General features: G+C 37.0%; 2 protein-coding genes across 2 annotated transcripts in view; both read left to right on the top strand.

Annotated features, from left to right (window-relative positions):
• LOC108049449 (neuroguidin) overlaps positions 1–16,411 on the top strand; it is a 50,959-nt gene that overhangs the window by 20,821 nt on the left and 13,727 nt on the right. The window lies entirely within an intron of this gene.
• LOC108049426 (phospholipase B1, membrane-associated) lies at positions 12,834–15,305 on the top strand. The gene has a single exon (XM_017130606.2). The coding sequence runs from the start codon at positions 13,195–13,197 to the stop codon at positions 14,536–14,538; it is 1,344 nt and encodes a 447-aa protein (XP_016986095.1). The 5' UTR covers positions 12,834–13,194; the 3' UTR covers positions 14,539–15,305.

Raw genomic sequence — 16,411 nt, 5'->3', positions numbered from 1 at the left:
TTTTTATGGCTGATTGTGCTTTTTTGCCGGTTCGCTGTAAACTTTTACATTAGTATGACAATTTTAGTGTCCGGCTCTCTTACCCGTTGTGGGCAGAAAACAAATAAAAGGTAAAAGGAGAACTATGAGAGAAACCTAGGCTAGTTCAAAAACTAATAATATTTGAGTTTCCGTATTAAATGTAAACTTTGAAACAAATAATAAAATAAAATATAATTTCTGCCTTACATTACGTGTCGGCTTACTCATTTTGTACAGAGACATTGAGACTATTGTTCAACGCCAAAACTTCAAACATTTTTTACTTTTTAGATGCATGTATTGCACTTAAAAATCTGCCGTATTAAAAGGGGAGAGTATATATATATGTAAATTTTTCTAAAGATAGCTGGCAAATTGTTTTTCTAAATACCTTGTATTAGTAATTATCCAAAGTTGTTGTCATTTGCAAAGGGTAGGGATCTGGTACTTGGCTTATTAATTATTCATTTGTGCCATTTTTATAACCAGTTAATTAAGAAAACAATTAAATCGTAACCAACTAATTACTGATTTAATTTATTTGCAGGTATGTGAATATTGCTTAGAAGCAACAGTTTATAACGAGTATTTGTTTGCGGTGAGTTTCAGGTCAAGTTAATTAACAATTCCTTTTTTATTGTATAAAATATTATATATTTATTTAGTGAACACGTCTGTTTCTATACATTACCCTTATACAAATTAAAATTAGTATGATTTCCTTCCGACCTCCCGTATGTTTGTTTGTCCGTTTGTCCTATTTTTCTGCTTTAGGTTATTAATATATTTATTATTTTTTTAGATTAAGTCCGTTAAACAGATACAAAGATGCAGACGTTATTCCTTCTGTTTAGGTAAGGAAGGAATAACGTCTTCATCTTTGTATTTTTTAATGGACTTTATCTAAAAAAATAATACACATTTTTTAAAACAAATCTATTATAGAATTCTTAAAATATATTTGTTAGCTTATGCCGCTACAACCAGCAATTATGTGCATTTTTTATGAAATCAATTAGTTCATTCTAGTTCCATTTACAAACAAATCGTAAAACGAGTTTGAAAGCTGTATAGAAACAAAAAGCTATAATTTTTTACATTTATTTTTCCAATGGTTCTTATGATTGCTATTTCCCACCTGCAATAGAAATATGACTTTTGTAAACGTCGATCGGGGGGACAAAGGGATGGTAATGCCTATCAAGAATTTAAATTCTTTATGGTCTTTGCACTACTTTGCAAACTTTTGACTGAAAATCATAATAACATCTGCGAACGTATAGAAAATCAAGATTTAAGTTCACTTATACGTGTATACTTGGAGGAAAATAAATAAAGATGTTTTTCACATCTTCGCGTATCTAGCCTTTGACCACTTGAACTAAAAGTCCAAAAAACTAAAGCAGGCAGAGTCAGAAAAGAATAACAATAAAGAACAATAGTAAAATATTGGGGTTAAAGTTACAATATTTTTTATAGCAGCTTCCGACTTAGGGTTTTAACACTATTAGTGAGCATTTATAAATGTCAATTAAAGTAAAGTAATGACAAAAACAAGCTATTAAGTATTATTTCGACTTAGAATTGGCTTAATGTTTTGAACACCAAACAGACTTAGCAAAAAGGTATAATGTTCAAAGGTTAATACCCAAACGATCGGCTAAATTATTATTATAATAAAGCCTATAAAGAAGTATTCTCTTTACTCGTTCTTTTTAAATATTTGTCCAAGATTTGAAAAAGGTTTTATTAAACAGTTTTAAAAATGAAATCGACAAAATGAGTATTCTGCCCATATTCTGCACATATTGCTCAATTTTGCACACAATTTAAAATAGCTTTGTTTTATCTTAAATATATAAAAAGGAGCAGTAGTTTATTAATTTCCGCAAAAAAATTACTGATTTTATGTACGTACTGAGCTAAATCATTTGCCAACCATTTAACCCCAATTTCAAACTTTTGGGATTTTTGAGATGCTGATTTTTCATTTCTTGTTTTGCACTCTTTCACAAGCTGGCAAAAAAAAAAACAAAGCAAAAATAGTAACAACTAAACGACTATAAATTGGTTCATAAAATAAGCTTGGTCCATTGTCTTACTCAAGCATAAACATTTTGGCTCTCAAAATTGGCTTCTTTGCTCACATTCGTCCCAATGCGAAAGAAAAGAGGTCAAACTGAAGTTCAAGTTTCTCATCCCATATCATCTTTTATCTGGCACATGCTTCGACTTCAACTTGTTTCAACCATTGGTTTTTAACATATTTTTCGTGTTCAAGGCCGTGCGCTGGCACTTTCTTTTACAATAGGCGACCTTGACGCTGCGACTGCGACTGCGCAAGCGGCTTGGCACTCGCTCTTGGCCTGGTCGACGGTCTGGGAAGTGGGCTAACAGGTGAGGTGGTGGCTCTGGAGTTTGCACGCCGCGGTCGTGCTGACGTTTGTTGGCACAGAGGGGCAGTCAGTAAAAAGACAAAGTAACCCATTTAGTGTATGTTAAACGCTGCAGTGCCCAGCGTCTATTCTGCTCACTTACCTGCCTGCTCACCTGCCTCCGTCTGAGCCCTCTCCGATCGATTGGGTTACTTATCAGGCTGGGCAATTGTTACTTGTACCAACAATGTGGCAAACTTTTTTTATCAGCAACCAATAGTTGTGTAATTAATACTGCCATACTTTTGTAGCTGATCGTTTGGGAAGCTACTTAGCACTTTTATTATGGAAGGGACACAGTGCAACACGATAAATATAGCCGCAGTTTAGACAACTCATCGAAACTATAGTTTAACTATAGTTGAAAAACCAAAATAATTTTCCCAGCAGCTTTATTAAATAGTTACATAAATTCTAACAACTAAATTGAGTTTTTAAAAACTGATCGTGCAGGGAATTTAGGTAGATGTTTGAATTTTGATAATAATGCGTGTGCTGCAATATGCCTTTTAATTATTTTAGTTCATTAGTTATTAAGGTTTAACTATAGAAATGATAAATCGAAGTTTGTATACCCTTATCGTTATAACAGTAGTAACGATCGGAAAAAATTTTGTAAATCGAAAAAATCGATTTTGACTTATGTACATATATCAGTATATGTAGAAAAACAAAGAAGGTATGTCGATTGTGTCTTTAATTTTCAAATCTTTCATAAAAAACGTAAAATGTATTTTGAAATTGTTATAAGTGAATTTAGCACAGACGCATTTAGGGTAACTTGTTAAAGGTCAACAAAGTTCTAATGTCATATAATATAATATGTTTGGAAATATTCATCCGGGTAGTTTGGTGATGCTGATCATCATCCTTAAAAGGGTGGGAAATTCTTCACTGGGTTGCAAACTTTTTACGAAATTATAATGAATATTGTTCTATTTGAATTACTCTTTGCCCTTTATTAAATGGCATGTAAAGTTAACATGAAAAATAATGGCATTACAAGCACATTCCGGTAGATTATTAAGCCAGTTTTCCGTAATTGCGATTTTAATCGCTTATAACAATAATTAACCTATAATTAAAAACGTTACATTTATTTGTGAAAGCCAGACAACTTTTTTATACCCTTGCAGAGGGTATTATAATTTTGGTCAAAAGTGTGCAACGCAGTGAAGGAGACATCTCCGACCCTATAAAGTATATATATTCTTGATCAGGATCACCTCCTGAGTTGATATAGCCATGTCCGTCTGTCCGTCTGTCCGTCTGTCCGTCTGTCCGTCTGTCTGTTTCTACGCAAACTAGTCTCTCAGTTTTAAAGCTATCGGATTGAAACTTTGCACACACCCTTCTTTCCTTTGCACGCAGTATATAAGTCGGAACGGCCGGGATCGGCCGACTATATCCTATAGCTGCCATATAACTGATTGATCGGAAATGCCATAACTTTCGTGTTTGTAAAGTTAGGAAGTTGGGATTTTCTATGGGTTTTATATTTGGCCAATCAATCCAACCTACCAAATTTCATAAGGATCGGCCGACTATATCCTATAGCTGCCATATAACTGATTGATCGGAAATGCCATAACTTTGGTGTTTGTAAAGTTAGAAAGTTGGGATTTTCTATGGGTTTTATATTTGGCCAATCAATCCGACCCACCAAATTTCATAAGGATCGGCCGACTATATCCTATAGCTGCCATATAACTGAATGATCGGAAATGCCATAACTTTGGTGTTTGTTAAGTTAGGAAGTTGGGATTTTCTTTGGATTTTATTTTTGGCCAATCAATCCGACCTACCAAATTTCATAAGGATCGGCCGACTATATCCTATAGCTGCCATATAACTGATTGATCGGAAATGCCATAACTTTGGTGTTTGTAAAGTTAGGAAGTTGGGATTTTCTATGGATTTTATTTTTGGCCAATCAATCCGACCTATCAAATTTCATAAGGATCGGCCGACTATATCCTATAGCTGCCATATAACTGAACGATTGGAAATGCCATAACTTTGTTGTTGTTAAAGTTAGGAAGTTCGGATTTTTTATGAGTATTAAGAATGCATCATATGAATAATTTTGGAGAATATAATTTACAGAGTATTCTGCAAGGGTATATCAACTTCGGCTCCGCCCGAAGTTAGCTTTCCTTTCTTGTTTTATAATAGCCAACAAAAGCTAACGTAAATTCCGGAAATAATTTAGTTTAGGAAAATCGTCATCTGTTTACCATGAATTAGGGTTGTGTTTTTATACCCTTGCAGAGGGTATTATAATTTCAGTCAAAAGTTTGCAACGCAGTGAAGGAGACATTTCCGACCCTATAAAGTATATATATTCTTGATCAGGATCACCTCCTGAGTTGATATAGCCATGTCCGTCTGTCCGTCTGTCCGTCTGTCCGTCCGTCCGTTTCTACGCAAACTAGTCCCTCAGTTTTAAAGCTATCTGCTTGAAACTTTCCCAAAAGTTGTCTTTCTATTGCAGGTAGTATATAAGTCGGAACGAGCCGGATCGGGCTACTATATCATATAGCTGCCATATAACTGAACGATCGGAAAAGCCATAATGTTGGTGTTTTTAAAGTTAGGAAGTTGGGATTTTCTATAAGTTTTATTTTTGGCCAATTAATCCGACCTACCGAATTTCATAAGGATCGGACGACTATATCCTATAGCCGCCATATAACTGATTGATCGGAAATGCCATAACTTGGGTGTTTGTAAAGTTAGGAAGTTGGAATTTTCTATGGGTTTTATTTTTGGCCAATCAATCCGACCTACCAAATTTCATAAGGATCGGCCGACTATATCCTATAGCTGCCATATAACTGAACGATTGGAAATGCCATAACTTTGGTGTTTTTAAAGTTAGGAAGTTGGGACTTTTTATGAGTATTAAGAATACATCATATGAATAATTTTGAAGAATATAATTTACAGAATATTCTGCAAGGGTATATCAACTTCGGCTCCGTCCGAAGTTAGCTTTTCTTTCTTGTTTGGTTTGATACAAACAAAAAATAAAGGAAACTTCGACCATCCGAAGTTTATATACTTTTTAAGCTGTTACAAAAATTAAATATTCTATAAAATGACTATATTTTCAACAATGTCCATTTTACGATAAATTTTCAATCGTTCCTATGGCAGCTATCCTATTCTAAAACATTTTCGATTGTTTGTATGCGTTAAAATAGACGGACGGACATTTGGACTTGGCTAGATAGACTCGCCTGGTGATGCTGATCATAAATATAAATAGTTAATAGCGTCGGAGACGTCTTCTTCAGTTGGCTTTAATCTTTTGACTAAAATTATTATACCCTCTGCAAGGGTATAAAAATAAAAAGACATCCAAAATTTTCGGTTTGACTATAGCTACTATAGGAAAAACTTATTTACGTTATTTATTATTTTAATAGTTTAACGTATCAATAGCTGAACTGGAAGACTCATCATGATAACTATTTAATCTCAATTAGCATAAAACACATGTATTCAAATGAAATCAAGCTTTAAATTCAGTCACAATATTTTAACTTACTGTTGAGCAACAGTTCAAATCCAAACAATCTGGCAACTCCTTTAGACTTAAACTTAATTTATTTTTGAAACGCGAGCTTTCGACCATATCCGCTTTTAAAAGCTTTTATGATGGCACTACTAAAAAAATGTACTGGTCAAAAAGTTGTTCACTGTTTTGGTAAAGACGGATCAATAGCTAAAACTGGCAGACTCATCATGTTAACTATTTAAACTCAATTAGCATAAAAGACATTTATTCAAATGAAATCAAGCTTGTTTCGCTGACTAACTTACAAAACAAAAGTAAGCAATAATATTGCCTGAATACTGCGATATGTTGCTGCAACAAAGCGAAAAAACTTCACTTAGCAACACTTAATAAGTATTAATTAGTTTCAACTTTAAACGAATAAAGCTGCGGCATTTAGAGCGACATTGTAGACAGGAAAAGCACTTTACTTTAGTTGAATAGCATTATTAGCTTAATTGTTTTACAATTAATTTCTAGACAAATTAGTAAGAAACTCAGAGTTGTTAAACTATTGCTTACACTGGAATTGAGAATAAAGTACGAAATACAGACATTGTGATGGGATCTTTGAACCTTACATAAATTAAAATTTTAACCAACATGCTATTATATGTCGTCCTGAAGTGTTTTTGCATTTTATGAATTAAAAATTGACTCGTTATTGAATTCCAATGTCAAGTTTTGTACAAGTTTATTAGCAACCTTTTACCAGGGTTTTTATTATACTGGACAACTGTTAGACCCGTTTCCTCGAGAATTCCAATTCTATAAGTACATGCTGAAAAAAATGTTGAATTCTCTTTGGACAAAAGAAAAAACAAACAAGAAAGGAAAGCTAACTTCGGGCGGAGCCGAAGTTGAAATACCCTTGCAGAATATTCTGCAAATTATATTCTCCAAAATTATTCATATGATGCATTTTTAATACTCATAAAAAATCCCACCTTCCTAACTTTAAAAACACCAAAGTTATTTCATTTCCGATCAATCAGTTATATGGCAGCTATAGGATATAGTCGGCCGATCCTTATGAAATTTAATATGTCGAATTGATTGGGCAAAAATAAAACCCATAGAAAATCCCAACTTCCTAACTTTACAAACACCAAAGTTATGGCATTTCCGATCAATCAGTTATATGGCAGCTATAAGATATAGTCGGCCGATCCTTATGAAATTTGGTAGGTCGGATTGATTGGCCAAATATAAAACCCATAGAAAATCCAAACTTCCTAACTTTACAAACACCAAAGTTATTGCATTTCCGATCAATCAGTTATATGGCAGCTATAGGATATAGTCGGCCGATCCTTATGAAATTTGGTAGGTCGGATTGATTAGCCAAATATAAAACACATAGAAAATCCCAGCTTCCTAACTTTACAAACAGCAGAGTTATGGCATTTCCGATCGTTCAGTTATATGGCAGCTATAGGATATAGTCGGCCGATCCCGGCCGTTCCGACTTATATACTGCGTGCAAAGGAAAGAAGGGTGTGTGCAAAGTTTCAACTCGATAGCTTTAAAACTGAGAGACTAGTTTGCGTAGAAACTGACAGACGGACAGACGGACAGACGGACAGACGGACAGACGGACATGGCTATATCAACTCAGGAGGTGATCCTGATCAAGAATATATATACCTTATAGGGTCGGAGATGCCTCCTTCACTGCGTTGCACACTTTTGACCAAAATTATAATACCCTCTGCAAGGGTATAAATATAAATGCAGAACCGAACTTCCTGATTCTATTTACTTTTATGCCTTAGGCTTTAAGGAAATCAAAAAATACCAATATAGAAAATTGGATCTGTTGAGGCCGGTGGGGCAGAATAAAAATACGCTCAAATAATACCCAAATAATTTTTTTTAAATGAAAAAAATTGTAGTACGTATGCATCAAATCGAGGACTTAGGGTTCAGGAATCATTTTATCTTTGTTTAACAGCTTGATATAAGAAACGTTGGTGTTACGACTTTTTGAAAACACCGCTAGTTTTTTAAAACCGCTTATAGTTCCTAAAAGCCTTAACTTTTTAAAAAGTTCTTCTTCGAGACGCTGCAATAAAAAATGCCTGTGCAAAAAGTTTAAATTTGTTAATGGGGACAAAGGTGAATATTTTAAAATAGCACAAAAAAGGTCAATTTATGGAATTTTATGTTTAAAACAAATTATTAAAAATAAAACCACTTTAGCTCTTTCTAGCATAGCTTATTAACTAATAAATTCATCAAGAAAACTTGATAAATGTTTTGAAACATAAGCGATAAAAATAAAAAAACAAGAAAGGAAAGCTAGCTTCGGGCGGAGCCGATGTTGATATACCCTTGCAGAATATTCTGTGAATTATATTCAACAAAATTATTCATATGTTGCATTCTTAAAAGTCTTAAAAAATCCCAACTTCGTAACTTTAAAAACACCAAAGTTATGGCATTTCCAATTGTTCAGTTATATTGCAGCTATAGGATATATTCGGCCGATCCTTATGAAATTTGGTAGGTCGGATTGATTGGCCAAAAATAAAACCCATAGAAAATCCCAACTTCCTAACTTTAAAAACACAAAGTTATGGCATTTCCGATAGTTATATGGCAGCTATAGGATATAGTCGGCCGATCCCGGCCGATCCGACTTATATACTGCGTGCAAAGGAAAGAAGGGTGTGTGCAAAGTTTCAATTCGATAGCTTTAATACTGAGAGACTAGTTCGCGTAGAAACAGACAGACGGACATGCTTATATCAACTCAGGACGCGATCCTGATCAAGAATATATATACTTTATAGGGTCGGAGATGTCTCCTTCACTGCGTTGCACACTGTTGGCCAAAATTATAATACGCTCTGCAAGGGTATAATAAAGAACAAGTAAAGAAGCAAACTTCGGCAAGCCGAAGTTTTTATACCCTTGTAGTAGCAAGGCAATAAAACTGAGGCTAGTTTGCGTAGAAACGGACAGACGGGTAGTCGGATGGCCGGACAACCGGACAGACTGACATGTTTAGATCGAATCTCGTAGTAATGCTGATCAAGAATATAAACCTTTATCACCAGTTTCTTAAGCGTAAGCACTTAATTAATAAATCAAATATGTAATTCTTAATAAATCTGAAAACGCAATAATGCTCCTAAAGCATCAATGGACTTGATCAAAATTTTACTTTCAATAAAGTTATCTAAAGTATTTTAGAATAATTCATTTCTTTGCTGGCGAAATGAAATGCGACAGCCAATGCTTGGCGGAAATTCGTGAGGTTCTTTCGGAAGTTCAAAGAGAATTAACAGAGAGAACAAAGATTCCGGTTTTTCAAGACGTGAAAACTAAAACAAGAGAGAACGCTTTAGTCGAGTGCCTCGACTATTAGATACCCGTTACTCAGTTAAAAAATATCAAATTATCGATTTGAATTCGGCGATCTCTTAGAGCTGTCAGCTTTACAGCATGAGCATCAGCACCAGCGCTGCTTTAGCGCAGGCAGCTTTTGTCCTGCACCAGCATACACACATACGCCATTGTTTGACTCAGACCTCCAATTTGGCTAACTTGATTTGATTTGCATAGTACTTGGGATATAGTTCGGTATTGACAAATGAAAACCATCGCAATTTCCTTTAATAGAAATCCTTATCGAGAATTAACGTTGACTCTTGACCAGCTGTTCCAAAGTCATCCGTTAGATGGCGCTATTGCATTGCGGACAGACAGACGGAGAGACGGACAGACGGACATGGCTAGATCGACTCGGCTAGTGATCCTGAACAAGAATATATATACTTTATAGGGTCGGAAACGCTTCCTTCTACCTGTTACATACTTTTGCATGAATACAATATACCCTTTTACTCTACGAGTAACGGGTATAACAAGCCTGGAAATTTTGAAACTATTTGAATTTTTCAGAAATGAATGATCCAACATTTTATCTGAAAATCGACTTAGCTTTATTGTTTTTATACCCTTGCAGAGGGTATTATAATTTTGGTCAGAAGTTTGTAACGCAGTAAAGGAGACGTTTCCGACCTCATAAAATATATATATTCTTGATCAGGATCAATAGGGGAGTCGATATAGCCATGTCCGTCTGTCCGTCTGTTTCAATACCGTTTGCGAGCTCAGGTAAAAAGCGATCTGAAACTTTCACAATCATCCTAAAACATTTGTACGCAGATCAAGTTTGAAAACCGCCCCGATCGGATGTCTATATCCTATAGCTCCCATAGGAACAATCGGATAAACCTTGAAAGAATGGAAGATATTTCGCGCAGTGTAAAAGCTATTGACAAAAATCTTTCCAAATCTTATTTTTTATGCATACCTTGATCAGGGTTAAAGCGAGTAGCGATCGGACGTCTATATCCTATAGCTCCTATAGGAACAATAGGGTGGAATCGGTTAAAATTTAATAATTTTTAGGATATTTCGCGCAGTATATAAGCTATTGACATGAATCTTTTCAAATCGTATTTTTTTATGCATACCTTGATCAGGTTAAAAGCGCGTGCCGATCGGACGTCTATATCTTAAAGCTTCCGTAGGAAAAATTGTTAAAGGCTGCGAAAACAACCCTTTTTTTCTATTTTTGTATGACATTTTTATACCCTTGCAGAGGGTATTATAATTTCAGTCAAAAGTTTGCAACGCAGTGAAGGAGACATTTCCGACCCTATAAAGTATATATATTCTTGATCAGCATCACCACGAGAGTCGATCTAGCCATGTCCGTCTGTCCGTCTGTCCGTCCGTCTGTCCGTCCGTCCGTTTCTACGCACACTAGTCCCTCAGTTTTAAAGCTATCTGCTTGAAACTTTCCCAAAAGTTGTTTTTCTATTGCAGGTAGTATATAAGTCGGAACGAGCCGAATCGGGCGACTATATCATATAGCTGCCATATAACTGAACGATCGGAAAAGCCATAACTTTGGTGTTTGTAAAGTTAAGAAGTTGGGATTTTCTATGGGTTTTATTTTTGGCCAATCAATCCGACATACCGAATTTCATAAGGATCAGACGACTATATCCTATAGCCGCCATATAACTGATTGATCGGAAGTGCCATAACTTTGGTGTTTGTAAAGTTAAGAAGTTGGGATTTTCTATGGGTTTTATTTTTGGCCAATCAATCCGACATACAAAATTTCATAATGATCGGCCGACTATATCTTATAGCTGTCATATAACTGAACGATTGAAAATGCCATAACTTTGGTGTTTTTAAAATTAGGAAATTGGGACTTTTTATGAGTATTAAGAATGCATCAAATGAATAATTTTGAAGAATATAATTTACAAAATATTCTGCAAGGGTATATCAACTTCGGCTCCGTCCGAAGTTAGCTTTCCTTTCTTGTTGCAGTATAAAAGCAATTGACATGAAACTCTGCAAATCTAGATTATTTATGTATACCTTATTCCTTTCGCTACTTTTACAATTTTAGCAATTTCGGCAAACGTCGGAAAGGGTATTAAAACTTCGGCTTGCCGAAGTTAGCTTCCGTCCTCGTTAAGTAAAAGCATACAAATCGAAATATAATAGTTTTCTGCAGGGGTATAAAAACATGACAAGGCTTTTTTCCGTTCTTGTGTAAATATAGAGTGAAAAGTTAGTAGGACTAGTTTAATACACTTCCAATCCAGGATAAGGCCTGTCCCAACAAAGAGGATCGTTTCACAGAACCCGTTGAAGAAAAGGGGAAGGGGCGTCGGGCGGAAGACGGAACCGCAGAGTAAAATTCCAACACGTTCAGGCCCCTTGCAGTTGGAAAGCCGCAAACTGTGTGTACAGCCTTCAAAAAACACGCCTCAAAAAACAAGACCTGACATGAGTCAACTTATGAGAGCCACACCATATATTTATAGATCACTTTACTTAATAATATTTTATTTAAATTGTTGGTTGTGTGGGCAATAACCGCTATCAAGTTCGACAAAACGGATATGTTTTCGCATAGCACTCAAGTCTCATGACTCTTTTTGAGAAGTCTAAACAAACAATTAGCTATTAACATTTTAAGCATTTCGAGCAACAATTACATTACAAACTTACTTAAGTTTAATGTGCAAATATTTTGAGATTTTTTGTTTATGTTTTCCTTGCTTTAAATCATGAATGCATGGAGAGATGGAGCTCTAAGGCGCCACTATTTCTGAACGAGCATGGACCAAGTCCGAAAAACTTAAACTTTCAACGACGCAAAATATATACTATTATCGCCTTAAATATATACTAAAATATTATTACCCTTATAAGTATATGTTGATTGCTCCTATAGGATAATTTTATTTTAACTTTATTTCACTACGAAATAAATTATATAAAAACAATTTAGATTTTTGGATGGGTAATAATTATACAAGGGGAAGAACACCGTAATACTTGCATTTAAATTGGGCGTAACTCGTGGGTTACGCATCTGTAAAATTATATCTCCGTATATGTTTAGATGTACTGAAAACTCCCGAAATATTGTACTCAATGACCGGATTTTTAATGCTGGTCTGGAAAGTGTACTCATCGGGTTCGCTTAAAGATCCCAAGCTCAAAGTCGACGCCTCTGCTCGGGCCAGCCCCTCTATAGCATCAATTAAATTATATTTATTGTTTCATTTTTCTGTATACACATACAAATGTGCGTTTTCTCGGCATGTTTTGGTAGCATCCATGTTCTGCCACAAGGTAATTATTTCATACACTAAACTGTATTTTGTTTAGGGCATTTCGTTGTTGTTTTTGCCAACATCTTTGAACCGCAGGGCACTCTGTATTTTTTGAGCCGAAGCCAGAGGCTGGTGCTATCAGGCCGCTCTGTCATTTTTATGGTTGTTAATGTCTCGGTCAACGCTTTTAAGTCAAGTTCTGAGCTCTGTCCCTATCCCGTCCCCGTCCTCAGCGATCGTGTGTGGTTTGTTGTTGGCTTTAATGGAAAGAAATGAGTTTGAGAGCGATTTGCGAGCAGAGTTGTGAGGGGATCCGGCCTGTGAATTTATAAAGTTTGTGGCGGGCATTAAAAACGACCGCCGCATTTGCCTGTCGGATGAGAACGCGTTCAGAAGTTCGTCTGGTGTGTGAGCTTGCTTTCGCTTTCAATCGGAACGGATAAGAACTTTACCTGAAGTCCTGGAACAAATCATGTACTGAGACTTGTATTTGGACACTGAAGAATAAGGCAACATGGGAAATATTAATTACATATTATGCCTGTGCTCATTGCTCTTGCTGCTTTCGACACCTACATCTGCAAAGCGTCGCATACGGCGACAAAATCGATCCGATCAACTGTTGGCCGACATCGGAGTGCGTGCCCAGTCCTACAATCCCCGTGTGCTGGAAAACGGCATCCAGCAGTACACCCACATCGATCAGGATCTGCGACACCTGTTCCTCAACACCAGGCAAACCACGTTGCGATGGGCTCTCAACAACATCGAGGCACTCAGCAGCCGCGGCAGGCGCGAGGGAAAGTTGCAGAGTCCGGTGCCCAAGAAAGTTCCCTTTATGTGCCCCACGAACAATACACGATCCCCAAGTCCCCCCACTTCCATTGAGCGGCTGAGGCCGGGGGACATTGACATTATAGCTGCCTTCGGGGACTCACTGTCGGCGGGCAACGGGATTCTATCGAACAACGCCATAGACATGATCAACGAGTTCCGGGGTCTGACCTTCTCGGGCGGCGGTCTGGCCGACTGGCGAAGGTTCGTGACCCTGCCCAACATCCTGAAGGTCTTCAATCCAAAGCTGTACGGCTTCGCGGTGAGCAACAGTCTGGTGATCAACCACCGATCCTCCCGGCTGAACATCGCCGAGCCGATGATCATGTCGCGGGATCTGCCCTTCCAGGCCCGCGTTCTGATCGATCTGCTGCGGCGCGATCCCAATGTGGACATGAAGCGCCACTGGAAGCTGCTGACCGTGTACGTGGGCAACAACGACATCTGCTCGGACCTGTGCCACTGGGACAGTCCGCAGGGCTTCCTCGACCAGCATGCCCGCGATCTGCGCCAGGCCTTCCGGCTGTTGCGCGACCACGTGCCCCGCCTCCTGATCAACCTGATCGTGGTGCCGAACATACCCCTGGTGCTGAGCACCATGACCCAGGTGCCGCTGCAGTGCTTCGTGGTGCACCGCGTGGGGTGCCACTGCCTGATCAATGACCGCCTCAATAGGACCCAGTTATTGGAGCGCAGGCAGACCTTGATCCGGTGGCAGCGGCTGGACATGGAGATCGCCCGGCTGCCCGAGTTCCATCGCGAGGACTTCGCCATCGTCGCCCATCCGCTGCTGAGCAACATGACGGCGCCCACGCTGCCCGATGGCAACACGGACTGGCGGTTCTTCTCCCACGACTGCTTCCACTTCAGCCAGCGCGGCCACGCGATCATCTCGAACCTGCTGTGGAACAGCATGCTCCTGCCCGGCGACCAGAAGCCGCGACCTTCAAAAGTCCCTGAACTGTTCGAGCGGGTCGTCTGCCCCAGTTCGGAGCAGCCTTACTTTGTGGTCAGGCCGAGTTGAGGGTCACCTGGGAGCGGGTGCGGGTTGAGTTACTTGGTTGAGCTGTCACGTGATATATTTAAGCGGGTCCCCGGTCGGGTATACACAGATGAAAATTCTATGTTTGGGCACCGAAAGATCTCTCGAGCATAAAAAAATTATTTTTGTGAAACTTTTGGACTTATAAGACATCGACAACAATTTGAAATCCGATCATGTCACTTCCACTTCCGCAAAACTTGCGGAATTAAGTGGGCGGTGCAATGTTTCATTTTATGAATCTTACCTGACTTAAGCGATATTATATATATACACATATATTTATTTGCTATATATGTATACATAAAATATGTTATTTATATAAAAAGTTGACCTCGAGCCGGAAAAACTCAAAAAATGTAAATATACATCAAAGGTCGCCTACAAACAAAATTAAAAAGTTTATATAAATAAATATTATAGGTAAGCACATTTTGTGAGGGTCCATGTTTTAAGATGTTTGTGGCGTGAGATAGGTTTGTATTTGAGGCACTTCAAGAGTCTACGTAGCAATCAACTACAACACCTGCAAATTTGGTTAAACAAAAAAATAACGCAGTCACCTGTTGGGTAGTGACATATTATAGCCCAACTTACACGTCCAAACTTAAGGAAAGGTTGGAATGTGTTGCGCGATAAACAGTAAAGTTCTCGATATTAAATAAGAATACTTTTATTAAAGAAATCCATTTTTGGTTGAAAGCGCAAGGATAATATTAACTTGGACAATTTCTACATCAACACAAATGGTGTGCAACAAAAAAATCAAAAACTAAAAATTGTATTTTATTTATCAAAAAAAAAAAAAAATTAAGTTAAATAAATAATAATTTGTAAGTCTTCAGTTTAATTGAAAATGTCAATTTACTCTTATCTTTCTTTCTCATTTATTTAAGTAAAATATCTGTTCACATATATCTCTATCACAAGGGGTTGTGGTTACCCTTAACATTTTTCAAACCCCACTTCATTTTAATTAAAATATTATGTCATTTAAAATTTATATTTTGAATTTATTAAAAACACTTAAAGCCCATATTATGCCCGACCGGGAAACAAATTCATTTAAACACTCTTATGCGTAAAAAAAAGTATGACAAATGTATGAATTACTGCAAAAACATAATTTCACTCTGTCGGATGACTCTACGAGTGACGATTGAGCCTGGATTCACTTACAGTCCGCCTCGTCATTGAAAATATGTTGTATGTATATGTTGTATTTGAACAAAGGTTACCCTTCATATCATATAGCATTTAAAAATTATGGATATCGAACTGGATATTTCCGATTTAGCCTGATACAACAGGAAAACTACTTTTAAGATTGGTTGCGACGATACGCCTCAAACCTTTATCAAAATTCAAACCAGCTTAGAGAAACATAATACATTTTTTAAAAGATGGATCCTTTTCTAATTCATAATTTGTTTATTTAAAGTTTACCAGCTTTATAGAAATTCAGTTTTAAATTTGAAATTTATCCGTTTTGTTAAGAAACATTTTTTGAAAAATTTAACGCAGTCCTATTGAATTTCTTATAAATAGTTAATCGATTTCTTTGTGTTTTTAGTCGTCTCATTCTTCATTAGCGCAAAAGTTATTTTTTATGTAATGTAAAATGAGAGACTGAATTGTTTCGCATGCGTTTAAATTTTAATAGAATAAAAACATTATATGGCCTTGGTTTTTTAGAGTTGAGTGAGCGATTTCAACGCTGAATATCCAGATGGGCTCTTACGTAAAATATATGAGTTAGGTGAAGCCTGGTCGATCATTTTGTGTCTTAGACTTACTTTAAAGCAAAGGTGTCTAACTTGTCACTACAGTTGATTATGGAGGTTAGAAGCATTTC

The sequence above is a fragment of the Drosophila rhopaloa genome, unplaced genomic scaffold (genome assembly GCF_018152115.1).
Source record: "Drosophila rhopaloa isolate 14029-0021.01 unplaced genomic scaffold, ASM1815211v1 contig_2, whole genome shotgun sequence".
NCBI classification, from domain to species: Eukaryota; Metazoa; Arthropoda; class Insecta; order Diptera; family Drosophilidae; genus Drosophila; species Drosophila rhopaloa.
The sequence above is the reverse complement of the archived record's forward strand: the minus strand, read 5'-3'. Positions and strand labels throughout refer to the sequence as shown.

Bases quoted from the DNA above. Each gene is read 5' to 3' on its own strand.
- LOC108049426 (XM_017130606.2), top strand. From the start codon at position 13,195: ATGGGAAATATTAATTACATATTATGCCTGTGCTCATTGCTCTTGCTG.